The sequence below is a fragment of the Meleagris gallopavo genome, chromosome 26 (genome assembly GCF_000146605.3).
Source record: "Meleagris gallopavo isolate NT-WF06-2002-E0010 breed Aviagen turkey brand Nicholas breeding stock chromosome 26, Turkey_5.1, whole genome shotgun sequence".
Taxonomy (NCBI): Eukaryota; Metazoa; Chordata; class Aves; order Galliformes; family Phasianidae; genus Meleagris; species Meleagris gallopavo.
In genome coordinates this window covers 1,109,053-1,123,955 of record NC_015036.2, presented here as the reverse complement: position 1 = coordinate 1,123,955, position 14,903 = coordinate 1,109,053, and the positions used below count along the sequence as shown (strand labels likewise).

Here is a 14,903-nt window from a genome sequence, read left to right as displayed (position 1 = left end):
GATGAAAGACACCATAAGAGTTTGTACTTAAACCAATTTTCTGCATGATGCAACTTCACTACACAACAGGAAAAAAATATCCACTACAGAATCAAGCTAAGATAATAAGAAAGTAATGGGCTGAACGATCAGTAAGTAACAGCTGCCCTCCTGTACTGGTTACCTCTACTTCCCTACCATGACCTTTTTGCACAAGTGCTTATCTAATAATTGCCACAATTTCCTTAAATTCTGTTAAAAACAGCCAGTAAGATGTAACAGTGTTGGTCCTCAGCTGTCGTTAATAAATATCATACATAGGTACAGTAGTGACTGAGCAGCTCAGTTTCACTACAGATACAGCAGCACATCGGGACTGAGCCCTTCTGATACCAACCACACAGGGGCTTCTGAACAGCACTCCAGGTATTACAGCAATACCAACACAGCCTGCTCATGCTGGGCAGTGACAGCAAGCTCATCCTACAGGTGCTTTTGCCTAAGAGCTACTCCTGCCTTCAGAACCTTCCAAGACATCTGGATGTGGACAGAACCAGCAGTGATACACCCTACCCCCACCCCGACCCCCATCACCCTTTGGCAGGGGGAAGGAGACACGAGCCTTCCATGACTCATTTCCTTTCATCAAGGTTCTTGCTGGTTTCCAGCTCCATCCAGATCTGTCTGCCTTTGACTGCTCCTTTAGAAATGTAACAAAACAGCTCAGAGAATTTGCTTCTCTTGGTGGCAGCTCAGTGGGTCCACCAGGAGCTGGTAGGTAAGCAGGGACATTCTGGGGTATGAGAGTGGAAAGCTCCTTCCAGCCACGCAGTTCTAAGCATCTTATACCTGAAGGCCACTAATGGCTTCTGCATTTCAGCTGTACTCAGCAGCTCACCTGAACGCTAAGGAGCATCTGTGTAAGAGCCTGGATTACAGTGGGAAGGAGGGGAGTTTGGCACAGGAACGTGGCTTTACCTCCCTTTACATGTAACCATGGGAAAATGCAGAGTTGCTACAGCAGAGCAAGGTGTCTCTTCCTTCAGCAGCACAGCCCAAAGGATGTACTAGCATGATATAGCCCAAGGCTCTATTTCTAGTCTGCTGTACATCAGCCTGCATACTGGAGGAGTTTTACAGCTAAGATTCAGAGCCTTGTTGTCTCACCCTGAATATCTTCATAAAATGTAACAGGTCACAGCCAGGCTGTGGGTGGCTGATAAGTTTGCACCCTCCATACACAGTGCTCACAGAGATAAGATGGTTTTATTTGTTTCTTGGTTTCACATCACAGGGTTTTGATATGCAAATGTGCCTCTTCTGCAGCAGCATCCCACAATAAATGCAAGGTAATTTAAGTTGGTTTATACCTTAATAAACTCCCTCAGATGCTCTCTGTGCTATCAAGAGAAGTGTGCACACAGAGTAATCACAAAGATAAACAACAAAACAACGCCTGTTCAAAGCCTTTCTGTCCCAGTGAGGAAAACAAAGTTATACAAGAGATCTTCACAACATAGACAGAGCTACTGCAATCTGAACAGCTACCTCGTGTGTGAATGTTTAGTCATACCAAGAGATAAAATAATGGAGTTGATCTCCTTTTAAGTGAGTAAAGGAGGAGAGATCTAATCTGGGCTGCCCACTAACCTGGGGGTGGGCAGCAGCTCACCCAGTCCTCATCGCATGCTGGCTCTGGTATCTCAACCAGCTGCCTGGGCCTTTGCCTTTCTCATGTTTTGAGGGTACACTGAAGCAAAATGAATCCTTCATTAGGTTTCCATCACTTCATGGGGACTATGAAAATCTCAAGTCACAACCAAGGGCTGCTCTGAATTCTGCACAAATTAGAACAACTGAGCCAAGATTTCTGAGTGCTTATTAGTAACTGAAATAAGGGCTTGTTTACAGGAGTAATGCTCAAAATAGGAGTACTGGTACCTACAGCAGAAGGAACCACTGAGTAGTTTGGTGATAATATGCTTTGAATACAAAGAATGGCAAAGTGCTCACACTCTAATAAACCTAAATTAAAGATTTTCATTTGCTTTGTATCTGCAGATCAGTTTAGTATTTTTCCATCTCAAAAAAAAAACACATTGTACATTCCCCTCTTTTCTCTCTTCACTGTGCTCTTTGCACATAAGTGCTTTTCTTCTCGTCAGATAATGATAAATAAGTTCCTACCAGGACAGCAAGAGGGCATCTCTTAGCTTTATAGTCCCTTGAATTCTGAGCTCCTTTACAATTCTGACTACGATGAGCTGATGCCATGCTGTCAGGCCATAGCAGTACACACAAGAGTCCTCAAAGCACTTTGCAGTCTTTGAATTCATCCACACAACACCCTCATTTTGCTTCCGTGTTACGAGCAGATGGGGAAACAGACACAAAGGGGAAAGCAGCCACCCCACAGCACAACAAAGAGAAGTGGAAAGCCCAAAACCAGGCTCAGGTGACTGCATTCTCCAGGAAAACTTTCACCACTTTTGCTTCCCAGGTGCTGCAGATCAAAACCTTATTAGGACACATTAGCCTTGTTTATGTGTTAGGACACTATATTCTCCTTAAGTTTGCTCCTCATTGTGGAGTAACAAAAGATGTGCTGAATGCCACTCTCTGGCCTTGGTAATAAGTTGATTTAATTGGATTTGATTTTTCAAATACAGCATCTCAAGTCAGCCATAAACTCTGGAATTAGCATTTCACATCTCAACGCAGGAGAGGTTTTAAAGCAGCACGAGGAGATGAAGTCCATGCCCAATGAGTTTCAAATTACTCTGAGGATGAACTCAGCCATATGCATGTTAAACTAAAATTGTGCAGGCTCTGAGTGCGTCAGGCAAAGTTATTAATGGCGTACATTTGCTATTAAGAATGCAAAGCAGCTATTTTGTACCCAGTTTGTTCATATGTCTCTTCACATCAGTGACCCATGTGATGGGTCAATAATTCACTCAGTGTGCACTGAAAGCCAGGAATGTCTTGCAAGTCAATTACACTTATATAAATAATTAGGAGCATAAAAGTAAATGAAGGATTGGAACAGGAAAAGCTCTGCTGGTGAAACACTGCACACCCCAGGGACAGCAGGCTGCTCACATCTTTAGATTCGCAGCTGGTGGTCCCCAGTGCTTCCAAAAGGCACTCTGTGTGCCCCCAAAATTATCCTTAAAAGGAGCAGTCCTGAGATATAATATTTCAGGGAACAATCAGGTTTCTCCTGTAAGTGAAAGCTCTTTGCTTTCTGCAGGAGATGTGACAAACTGCTGCCAACTGAGATTTGATTCTCAAGATTTGCTCCTGAAATGCTTCACTTCTGTGGCACTTATTTGTAATAAATCACTGGACCATTCTAACCAATCTAATAGGCACAGGTGGACCCTGGCTCTCTAATTCAGATGGATGAGACTCGCTTCAGCAAACCTTGTATGAAAGAGCATAGAATGTCCTTAATACCTCTACCTTCACCTGAAAACCAGCTGAAAAATCAGATTTTTTTTTCCCCCCAGTCAGAACATGCGACCAAGAACTCACATTAAATGCCAGGGCAGGAGCTGTAGGCTGTCATACACCCCTTCAAAAGGGGCTGGAACAACTGCTGTCACCCACCTCGTAATGCAGCAGCCAAGCAGAGATGAGGGAAAGAAACTATTGAGATAAGACTGAAACGGGACAAGATGTTTCTAGACAGCTTGGCTGAACATAGCAAAAATCAGATATCGGGAACCTGAGGTAGAACAAAATCTGTCAATCAAAGTCTGCAGTGCTGCCAGCATTTATGATCAGAGCACTGAATGATGAAAGGAAATCTTCTGAACTACTGATGTCTGATACTTTTACTGGTGAACCTCAACTGATTCAACATGCAGCATCAGCCAGCAAGTGCCAATCCAGCTTGCAGCTGCTACGTGACAGACTTGCAGGCACAGCGAGCAGAACAGAGGAGCGTGGCAGATCAGCAGGTAGCAATGATGTGTTACAAGTATCAAAGCTGTTCCTTATACTGCTGGAATAAAATATCCTGGGTAAGGACTGCAGCAGGACAGCACTCTGAGTTCTGCATAAAAGTGCTCCCAAAATGCTGCCCAGGACGACCACGTCCCAGGGCTTATCCCAGAGCTGTGTGCAGGTGAATGACTGCAGCAGAACAGTGATAGTGCAGCATGCAGCACACGAGTTACAAACATTTCATTGAAACACTTATAAGCAGAATGCAGCCCTTATAAAAACACAGTAGAAAAAAAAAATATATATCAAAGAAGCTCTTCCTACTGCCATTTAATCCAGGTTAGATGCTTATTTGCCCTTCTCCCATTTTCCTCAGGTTCACACAGAGGGAGTGTTACAGAACTGAGAAATAGTAAATCAAATCCTGGCTCTGTGGCTGACTAAGCACACAGTGTGTGACCAGCCGGCAGGGTGAGCAGGGCTGAGCAAGCAGCCTCTGAGTATTCTCTTACTGCATCTCTGTTCTGGAGCTGGCATTAGCTATACCCTGTGATTTAAGCTACTGAGAGAAGACTTTATACCATGACAGCATTCACTTAATTGCTTTTCTTTAGTGATGTGCAGAGTGCAAAGAGAGCAACATCATACTTTTCTTGTGCACTGAGTAAGCAAGGGCTTCTGGAAGCTGCTGCAACAGTAAGTACTTTCTGTCAATGTTGGGTCCTTCTGTCAGCGTTTTCTATCCTACCCAGTGCTGAGTTCTGCCTGGGGTGGCACGGAGCCACTATGCATTTAAATACACCAACAGTTTGGAAATTCAAATGACAGGAAAATGATGAGTGTTGAGATACCTTGAGATGAGATGCCCAAATGGGGTCAGATCCTGGCGTTCCCAGGTGCTCTTGGCCTCGGATAATGGCTGTCAGCTGCCTCTCAGCCCTCAAGGCTTTCGCACAAAGCCTTTCCAGTGCACCATACTGATGACTGAGACTTGACATTGCCAATCTGTAGAAACAAATTGCGAGTTAATGATTCAATGCCTTTAATAATTCAGCAAAGAATAACAAAATGAGAATGTACAGCAGTGGCTCACATGACTTTGCCTGTTCTCCCCATGACCTTTCTGAATGGTGTTTGTGCTGCACTGCCTTCCCAGCACATCCTGTGCAGCACAGTGCTTTGCTTACAGACTGCTTTCAGGCTAACAGGTGGAACTTTGCAGTCCACCATCACCACACCTCACAGTTTAATGGCTTTTCTGGCAGCAGAGAAATAACTAGCAAAAACTCTCCTTTCTCCTTCAGAAGAACTCAACAGAAAGCAAAACACGCCATTTCCAGACTCCTCAGTGAACAGAATACACAGCCACCAAAACACTTTTACTGTATTCAAGCCCTATTTTTTTCCTTTTGAAACCACAAGGACACATCACACAAAAACACTGTAAGGAGAATCGTTTTCTTTTGACCGAAGTCCCCAAAGATACCATCTGCTCAAGAATAACTTCTCCCAGAGAACCATTTCTTCTAAAAAAATAAAAAATAAGAATTGGTATTTTCAGTGAAAATCAATTCTCTGAAAATAGAAACAGTTCTGTTGGGAAATCCCCCTTCGTGGCACAGACAGCCCCACTCCCAGCTCTCACAGAGGCGATTCCCAGCACGATTGCACATCCCATGACAGACCCTGAAGATGAGGTGGATCACTGGCTGCACAGGAATTCTGTCACAGCAGAAGGTGCTATGGGAGATGCAGTCTAGCTCTGAAATTGGTCAGGTGCTGCAAAAATAGCACAAATAACAAAGTTTCCTTCGGTCCCTATGAAGCTGGAGAGCACTGGCAAATGTTTTTGCCTGGCAGATGTTTGCCAAGCTCCATGCGATAGAGAGGGAACATCTGTGAGCCAGGGCTGCCCTCCCTGGGCAGGAGGAAATTCCACTGCTGTATATTCCCCAAAGCCTTAATGGTGTTTGTATACAAGAGCCACACTGCGTGCTCTCACCTAAGCTGAACACTGCAGGCTCTCTCCCTCAGCAAACGCAGTAATGAATTAATTTTGCATGCAGTGCTCACTGCCATAATACTAATGGCTAACAATAACAGTAATGGCTTTACTGTTGTAAATCTTTACTTGCAACCCTCGAGGACCCCAAACACTCCCGGTCTCCAAGAACACACGGTTTGCTCAAGTCTCCATTGCTGCAGCACACATTATTTCACTTACTGTGCTCTCAGGAATGAATGATGCCTTCGAGACAGCTTTGTGAGGGGAAACTGCAGCCTGTCTTTTCAAGTAATGTACAGCAGGCGTAGTGCAAGTAATGTTCCTGAATACAGGCAGCTGCTGCTTGTTATCATGGAAACCCTATTTGAAGCATGACCCCAAGGCACACTGCAGTGGGGAGCACCAGGGATGCTCAGCAGGACGGATCAGAGAGCAAACCCCACCAAGCACACACAGAGCACAGCATGAAGACCCACTTTTAAGGCAGAGGATCCCAAGTCCTCTGGTATAACAGGCTGACAAAACATTATAGCAGTTTTCCTGGAGTGGCTCAGCCCCTTCCATGGCCAATAGCTCCCACAGTCTGCACACCCCATACATGTTTTCAGGATGTGGGAGCAGCAAGGGAGGGTTTGGCACAGCCTTGTGCTGTATACCAAGGATAGCTGGGACACTCCTGATTCACCCAGCTTAAATAGAAGTGATGGGTGCTCCTCCTCTGTGACAGGAGACAAATGAGGCACATAAGTGGACTTAGGCAAGGTTACACTCCTGCTGTACTTCAAATTGATTCAGTGCAAGGTCAGCTCTGTTTGGCAGTCCTTGATTCTGCTACAATTCTGATATGACAACAGGTTTGGGATACTGCAACAGGCAGATTCCTGCTCTAGCCGTGGCACTGAATGAAAAGCAAATGAGCTGTATTCCCCAAAGGTATCAGTAGAAAAGAAGCCAGCAGATAACACACAGTAAGACTAAGTGCTGTCGTTTGCTTTTCTAATAAAAAAGGATTTCAGAAGGTATCAAGAAAGGGATATTTCACATGCTTTGTTCAGAGGAAGTTCAACAAAAGAAAAAAAACAGAAAGGACTGAAAGAACTGATTTTTAAAAAGAGCTGAACAGGACTGAAAAAAAATAATCCTTTAACTCTGTATCCCCCTTTTTTATACCTAAGCTCCTTAGAACTTCATCTGAATCCCTAACAAAGATGCATTTCTATCAAAAGCTGTGAGTTCAGAGGGCTGCTTTGTATTTATGCTTTCCCCTGTAATGATGAGGCTCTGCCAGCTTTGTTTGTACCTCCTTTGCAGTGAGGGAAGAAATACATTTGAAGCCACAGGTATCAAAACAACAGTTAAACGTGTTAAAAAATGTTGTTCTTGTCTGACCCCCATCAAACCTCAACCACCTTCCCCTTCCTACACCCACTGCTCCCCAGCACCGCACGTGACTGAGATTAAAGCCATTTCCATGGATTAATGTGCTCCACAGAGGACTTACCCAAGCACCATTAATGCGCCTGGGCATTACCCCACATTCAGAAGTGCTCACAGCAAATCAACTGAGAGCAAGTAGGAGCAAAGAGGACCACTCAGTTACATCCCTGGTGAGCAGAGGAGCCCCAGCTGGTACGTAGCACACGGGACCTCTAACCACTGCTGTTACCTACTTGCAGAAGTGCATCTCTCCAGAACTAACTACCTGGGTATTTGTAAGTTATTCTGGGTATGGGGGGTGATGGAGGTTAGATAGGAAAGATCAGGAAGTGAACAACAGAAATAAAGGTTTCTGCTTGTTGCAGTGATCTCTGAAATACGAGTGGAACAGCCCAGTGGTTTCTGCAGCCAACCTCAACATGCCATCACTACTCAAGGCAGTGCTGCTGGCCCATCACTCAGCACAAGCAGTGCAGCACTCCTGTGATGAATGCTGCTGGGGACAGCAGAGCTCTGCCAGCTCCTCCTAAAGGCATTTCTCACGCAGCACAGCCTGCAATGCTGAGTGTGTTTGGGCTGACAGGAAACATCCTGCTAAACATTAGCTACAACACAGCCAGTCAGTTACCTTCAGTGATTTAAATGGAAAGGACTAAGGGCTATATTACATAATTTGGTTTCTGTAACCTCCCCTGTAGCACGCTCAGTGTTGGTACAGGAGGGAATGCTTCTCTTGCTGAAGAGAATCAACACATTCCAGCTGTAAGTGGGAGCACGAAAGATTTGTTGGGGGTAGGATTGCTTTGCCACCCTGGCTCAAGAAGGGTGTTTTCTTCAGACTTTGATCTATCTGGGGTAGCTTAAACAGGGCTTATAAAGCAGTCTGAAGACAGCAGGGAAGATTTAAAGAGGAAGGAAAGGAACAGCGAAGTTGGGAATGTTTCCAAGGATGCAGCCCAGATTGTACTGATTGGCTTCCTCTCATCATCTCTGTGATAATTATCTGTTGATTTGTATGTCTGGATTAATCCAAAGATTTCTAGTGAAGGCTGAATCAGGTCTACCAGAATCGTGGTAACATCTGTGACAGCCCCAGCAGGAAAAGCCAGCTAGATCAGAGAACCTCTTCCATTCCCCCCCTTCACAACTTCCCAGGGGGTTCTGAGCATCTCTGCCCAAGGCACACGTGTGCAGCTCAGGATGTGCAGGCAGTGGCACGGAGGCATTCTGCTCTGTTCCAGCACTGACACTCAGAGCTCACACTGCTGCAGAAAAAACCCAACACAACAAATACCAACAGCAGCTGAAGCCACACATTTCTGCACACAGGGAAATTAAAGGTTAAATACTGCAGAGCTTCTGAGAACGGTGCGCTGTGCAGCAGTGTTTTCTTTTTGCTCAAACTATGCATTAACATGAACACATTAAAAGGGTATCAAGAAAAGCAGACTTGAGGATTGTTTGGAGGGTGACCCCATTCCCTTCCTCAGATTCTCGCTTAAAGTTTAACTTTGTCAGCTACATTCACAACCAATACATTCAGCAGCAAAAGTTCAAAACAGTGAAAAGCTATGGCACAATGACCTTCATTTCTTCATCCTCTCTTTTATGAGGTTTCAGTGTAAGCACAGGCTGTGACACAAAACAACAAATTCGCATTTTACTTCTGGCTTTATGAAAAGTAATTCATGCTTATCAATAACGTTATCCCTTTGCTACTGGTTGCTGTATCAAAAGGTAATCTGTGGTCTCTGTAACTGCTATATCTAATGGAAAGATTTATTTTAGCTATCTAAAACATTAAGCAGCTTCTGCTTCAGAATAAATGGAAGAAAGCCTTCACCAAAGAGCAGCTCACTCCTGCATGGCGCAGAGACAAGACATGTATCCACTCAGAAGGAGCACAATCTTCCTTTACCAGCAATTAGGAGCCAGCTTTACTACTGGCATCCACCATTTAAAAGGCGGAATTGAAGTAAGGCAAATTTTGCACTAACTCGTGTCAGTAGATGCAATCCAATACAGTGGCACAGAATGAATAGCAATCAGCTGCACAGCCCCCAGCACCTTCTGGTCTGAGATGCAGTGCTGAAGTGCCACACATCCCACAGCAAACATCCCAGCCTGTGAATGGCTGAGGGTGCTTTGTCCTCAGGGATGCAATAAACTCAGAATATTCTCTGCGTGAGTCACCAGTGAGGATATTTTCCCACCGTGTTTCTGAGTTGTTTTAAGCTGAAGCATTTTGCCCCCAAGAAATGTAATTACAGCACACAGCAAAGTTCAGCTGCACAAGAAGAATTTTGTTTAATAAAGGCTAAAGAGGCACACAGGGTACATTCCCAGGGTGGGTCAGCTCATCCAACACATCTTCTGTTAGAAAGGAAGACATTTTACGCTGGAGGGGTAATCAATTCTAAAGTGGATTATCTCTAAGAATATCCTTAAATTTGGGGTCAAAATCTGCCTGTGAACAGAGCAGGCCATCTGTAAATCTACAGTGGCTGAACCTCAGCCCACACCTACATCAATGACTAACTTCAGAACTGGGACTTTTCTGCACGTTTGCTGATCCCGCTCTGATCACATCTGTGCTGTTTCCCCATCAGTGACTCCTACTTCCTGGGTCTCTTACTAACATGGACAGTCAGAAAGGACAAAATTAACAGACACAGAGCTGCACTTTCCCTTAAGAATGGATTTCAAAATCCACCCCTTTTCTCTTGGTGTTACCTTTGGGATGAGCGAACACCCAACAATATTCCAGCAACAGCATTACCATTTATGTTATTCTCTCCTAGAAGTCCTGCTGCTGTGCTTCCAGAGTTTGAAATTCACACCTCAAACCCAACCTACAACCAAGCTAAAAGTCACTGCATCCATCTGGCTTCAGTAGACATTCTGCACCCTCTCCCATTTCCTCCTAAACGCACACTCCACATCACACCTGATGAACACACACACAAACTTAAGTCCAGCTTCATCTTCTAGAAGACAGAAAAACCTCAAAGCTGAGCTGCTCCCTTATTGTTTTCCCACTGCATGCCCACAATGAACTTTGCTGCTTCTCTGTTCCTCTGCTTGTTCCACTGAATAGAGGACAACATTAACAGTTGACCGATTCTTAACTTCACAAGTTTACTAAGCAAGCCAAAATGATTTATTTTTTTTTTTTTGCTGGAATGCTCCTTAGGCAAAAATCTGCTCATTTTCTCATATACTTACTGGAAATTTTCTCCAGTAGTGGAGGGAAAATATGCAAATGGTACAACTTTTTCGTAAGCAGGAGTCTTGAGACCTTGGCAGTCTTTACTCCTTGCCTGCAGGTACAAACGAGACCCATAATGTTCATTATTTCTTATTCTGCAGAACACCAGCAGCAGAGGGAATGTTCAACTACCTCAGGAAACGCTTTGCCAGCCACATCACAGAACGAAGCCGGAGAAAAGCAAGGCTTGTTTCTAAAGATGGAAGGTGCAACATAGAGTTTGGTAATGTAGAGCAGTCAAGGTTTGTCTTTTTGATTGATATATGGACAACTATCCTGGATTTGAGATGGAGATACAAAATGACTATCTTCATTTCAGCATTCTTAGGCAGCTGGTTTCTGTTTGGTCTCCTCTGGTACGTTGTGGCCTACATACACAAAGACCTTCCAGAATTCAATCCTTCCATAAATCACACCCCTTGTGTTGAGAATATCAATGGTCTGACTTCAGCTTTCCTGTTTTCCTTGGAGACACAGGTCACTATTGGCTATGGCTTCAGATGTGTCACAGAGCAATGTGTCACTGCCATTTTCCTGCTCATCTTCCAGTCTATCTTGGGGGTAATCATCAATTCTTTCATGTGCGGTGCCATCTTGGCCAAGATCTCAAGGTCCAAAAACAGGGCCAAGACCATCACCTTCAGCAGGAATGCTGTCATCAGCAAACGTGGTGGGAAGCTCTGCCTCCTCATCAGGGTGGCAAACCTCAGGAAGAGTCTTCTCATCGGGAGTCACATCTATGGCAAACTCTTGAAGACCACCATCACACCAGAAGGAGAAACAATCATTCTGGACCAGGTCAACATAGAGTTTATCGTTGATGCTGGCAATGAAAATCTCTTCTTCATTTCCCCGTTGACTATTTACCATATCATAGACAAGAACAGCCCTTTCTTCCACATGGCAGCAGAAACAATTCTGCAGCAAGATTTTGAACTGGTGGTGTTTTTAGATGGCACTGTTGAAGCCACCAGTGCTACCTGCCAAGTGAGGACATCTTACATCCCAGAAGAGGTGCTCTGGGGTTATCGCTTTGCTCCCATTGTGTCCAAGACCAAAGAAGGGAAATACAGAGTAGACTTCCAGAACTTCAGCAAGACAGTGGCAGTGGAGATGCCCCACTGTGCCTTCTGCCTCTACAATGAGAAAGAAGCTAAAGCCAAAGAGAAGAAAGGCTATGACAACCCTGGTTTTGTCTTGGCAGAAGTTAGTGAAGCCAGTGACACAAAAATGTAGCTCTAAATCTTTATCAGACTGCACCTTTCTGCATAATTAAATCAATCTTGAGAGGATTATTAACTTAGTAAAACCAATAACAGGTTTGTTTTAACTCTGTAACAGCATCTATCTTCTCAAAAGCCTCAAATCAGAGAGGACCAGCATACCAGTGATCACCAGAACACTATTTAACAATGCTATGTATTTCATAGAATTTATATTTTTATATCTGTGGGACACTTTATGAAGCTGCTAAGTTGGAGCGTCCGACTCACTTAAGCTCCCAGAGGCACATCAGTCTTACAAGGCCTGGAAAGAGAAACTTTAAGTCACTGTTAAGGAGCAAAGCTATGAGAACGAGAGCATGAGAAGGACAACCTCTCCATAAGGACCAAAGGGACTTAAAAGTCAAAACCTCACCAGAAATGCATGTCTCTCACTGCCAAAGCCTTCTGTAGATGCAGACTTTTTGGCTCCAAACTTCTTGAGCACTTTTGAACATTTTGAAACAATTCCTTCTTACTTTGAGCTGATATATTTATAGAAATGGAGCACTAAGGGATGGTACATGTCTAGGAAGGGATTTTGAAGACAGAGCCTATGCCATCCTCCTGCAACTACAACGTCATAAAGAACTCTCTTCTGTGAAAGCTTTTGATTCCTTGAAGGAAAATACCAAATGGAAATGGAAAGCAAAAACAAGCACAAGCAGACACCTGTCATAAGAGATGAGGAACATTGCAGCTTCTCCTTAATTTTCTCACCCTCCTGATACCCCTCTGTTCACTTCTGCCAGGAGGCAGCTGCTGTGATACTGCGAAATCTCAGAAAGCAATGGGCCACTGGAACAGCAAGCACAGCAGGGAGGTGAAGAACACACAGACTGCAACACACCTGGTGGGAGAGCAATCCTCTGGGAGAAGAGAGGAACTTCCCAGCATGAGATGCATCTTTGGAACAACCCACAACACAACACAAACACCAACAAGGTCTTTCTTTGAAGCTAGGACAAGAGCACAGTGAAATGCTGTAACACAATGGATACTGCAATAATGACAGCGTAGTAGCAAAGTCCTGGGCTGCAGCAAGTGAGGATATGCTCAGTGCAACAGCTGTGTGCACAGAAATAAAGGAAAGAAACTGTTCACTCTTGGAAGGCCTCAGGTAGGCAGGGATCTCCAATGAGATGCCCATATCTCTACTGTCAACCCTTAAATGAGGGCTGGGAAGGGGTGGATCCTGGCTGCAGCCCTTCCATCACTCAGTGCATTGCATGCACCTGTGCTGGCCCTGCCTTCCCACCAGGTGCTCCATCACTGCTTCAGGCTGTTCCTCAACATTGCCATTACACACAGCAATGATGCTCAGGAGAGATCTTCACATCCAGTTTCATATGGTTCACCTCACCAAAACAAAACATGCATTTCTACAGCAGACAAGTTCTGCTCATTGGTAACTAGGAGTACATTTTCTTGCTTTAATTTTTGGCATTTAGGTTTCAAATGCAGCAAAAACCTGCAATAGCTTTTTGGTGACTTCCATCCATATCCTCACAGTCTGATATTTTTGGTCTCCTGATGCCCTCAAAAAGTTCTTTTGTTGAGAGTTCAAGTGATAGGACCAGAGCGAGAGCTTTTCTGGGAACTCTTCTCAGTGATGTAATTCAGACCATCTATTTTAAACCCTGGTAAAACAGATGCATCTTTTTAAATGCAGGACTGAGGGGTTATGAAAGAAAGGCACAACTAAGTGGTCAAATAACCACAGCAGTATTGTGAATGGACTGAGTGTAGCAGTAGAGATCTGGGAGCCAAGGGAGTTCAGTCCCAATGGAGCATCAGCCCCTCTGGTGGTTCAGAACAAATCACTTTGGTATGTATTTCCAATCTGCCATCTGTAAGATGGGACGTGAGGTTCTCACTCTGTACAAAGAACAATGTAAAGAACAGTGATGTCACTAAAGCACTTTAAAAGCCACTTCTCAGCCGTCTCAGTCTTCCTTCAGCACATCATTGTTAAATCCCTCCTCACTTTGGAAGAGCAGTACAGAAAGTTCTGTTCTCATCACCTATCAGAACTACTGCACGTGGCTGCATGGCAAGCTGGAACTGCCAGCACAAATCCTCAGAGTCACTCACAGATATTGCCCAAATCCTTAAGAGTGTGCATTTTGCAGTCCTGCAAACACTGCCAGCAGTGAAAACATTTTACAGTCACAATCAGTGCAGCACCTGTGGCTCTCAGCACAAAGTCAGCTGCTGCCCACTGCCCTGCCTGGCACACAACAGTGTGCAAGTAAAGTAAGAACGCAGTCTTTACTACTATACAGAAAAAACAAATCCATGTGCAAGGTCCAATCCATCTCTTCAAGGAGGTGATAGGAAAAAATCCTGTTTTCATTTATGAAAGTTAGCATAAATGAGATGGAAAAGAGTCACCAAACACTCCTCAAGTGCCTACCCCAGAGGCAGTGTGCATCCTCCACATTGCAAGGGACCTCTAAGCAATGCACTTCCAGGCACTGCCCTCGGGAAGCCATCTCAAAACTCTGAGCCTCTTCTAAGTTTGTCAGGATGCTGCTTTCTGTGCTTTTGTTCTCTGTCCCTGCAGCACAGCTGTGGGGAGTTACTCAGTGTTGTAACACTGTAATGCAATGGAAAGTGCAACAGTGACAATGTAGTAGCAAAACCTAAGGATACAACTGCCATAGACAGAAAAATAAAGGAAAGAAGCTGCTTACCTGGGGAAGGCCTCAGATACACAGGGATCCCCAATAAAATCCCCTCACTTTCAGTGCCAACCCTTAAATGAGGGCTGGGAAGGGGTGGATCCTGGCTTCAGCCCTTCCATCACTCGGTACATTGCATGCACCTGAGCTGCCCTGGGCTGGCCCTGCCTTCCCACCAGGTGCTCCATCACTGCTTCAGGCTGTGACTCAGCATTGCTACTACAGATGTCTACAAAGTTTTAAGTGCTACCACAACTCAAAGAGAAGACAGTTGATCTCATTTGAAGGATAATTATCCGTTGTTCAGTCGATTCTGG

The 14,903-nt window shown here is 44.6% G+C and overlaps 2 protein-coding genes across 2 annotated transcripts in view; one reads left to right on the top strand and one right to left on the bottom strand.

Moving 5' to 3' along the window:
- Positions 1 to 14,692, bottom strand: part of KCNJ5 (potassium inwardly rectifying channel subfamily J member 5) — a 64,293-nt gene extending 49,601 nt beyond the window's left edge. The window contains exons 1-2 of the mRNA XM_010723586.3: positions 14,599 to 14,692; positions 4,782 to 4,935 (exon numbers count right to left, since the gene is read on the bottom strand). The gene's annotated coding sequence lies outside the window, so the exon portion shown is untranslated. The remainder of the gene's footprint in view (positions 1 to 4,781; positions 4,936 to 14,598) is intronic.
- KCNJ1 (potassium inwardly rectifying channel subfamily J member 1) lies at positions 9,337 to 14,591 on the top strand. Its single transcript, XM_010723588.3, has one exon. The coding sequence runs from the start codon at positions 10,761 to 10,763 to the stop codon at positions 11,874 to 11,876; it is 1,116 nt and encodes a 371-aa protein (XP_010721890.1). The 5' UTR covers positions 9,337 to 10,760; the 3' UTR covers positions 11,877 to 14,591.
- Positions 14,693 to 14,903: the final 211 nt, after the last annotated feature.

Bases quoted from the DNA above. Each gene is read 5' to 3' on its own strand.
- KCNJ1 (XM_010723588.3), top strand. From the start codon at position 10,761: ATGTTCAACTACCTCAGGAAACGCTTTGCCAGCCACATCACAGAACGA.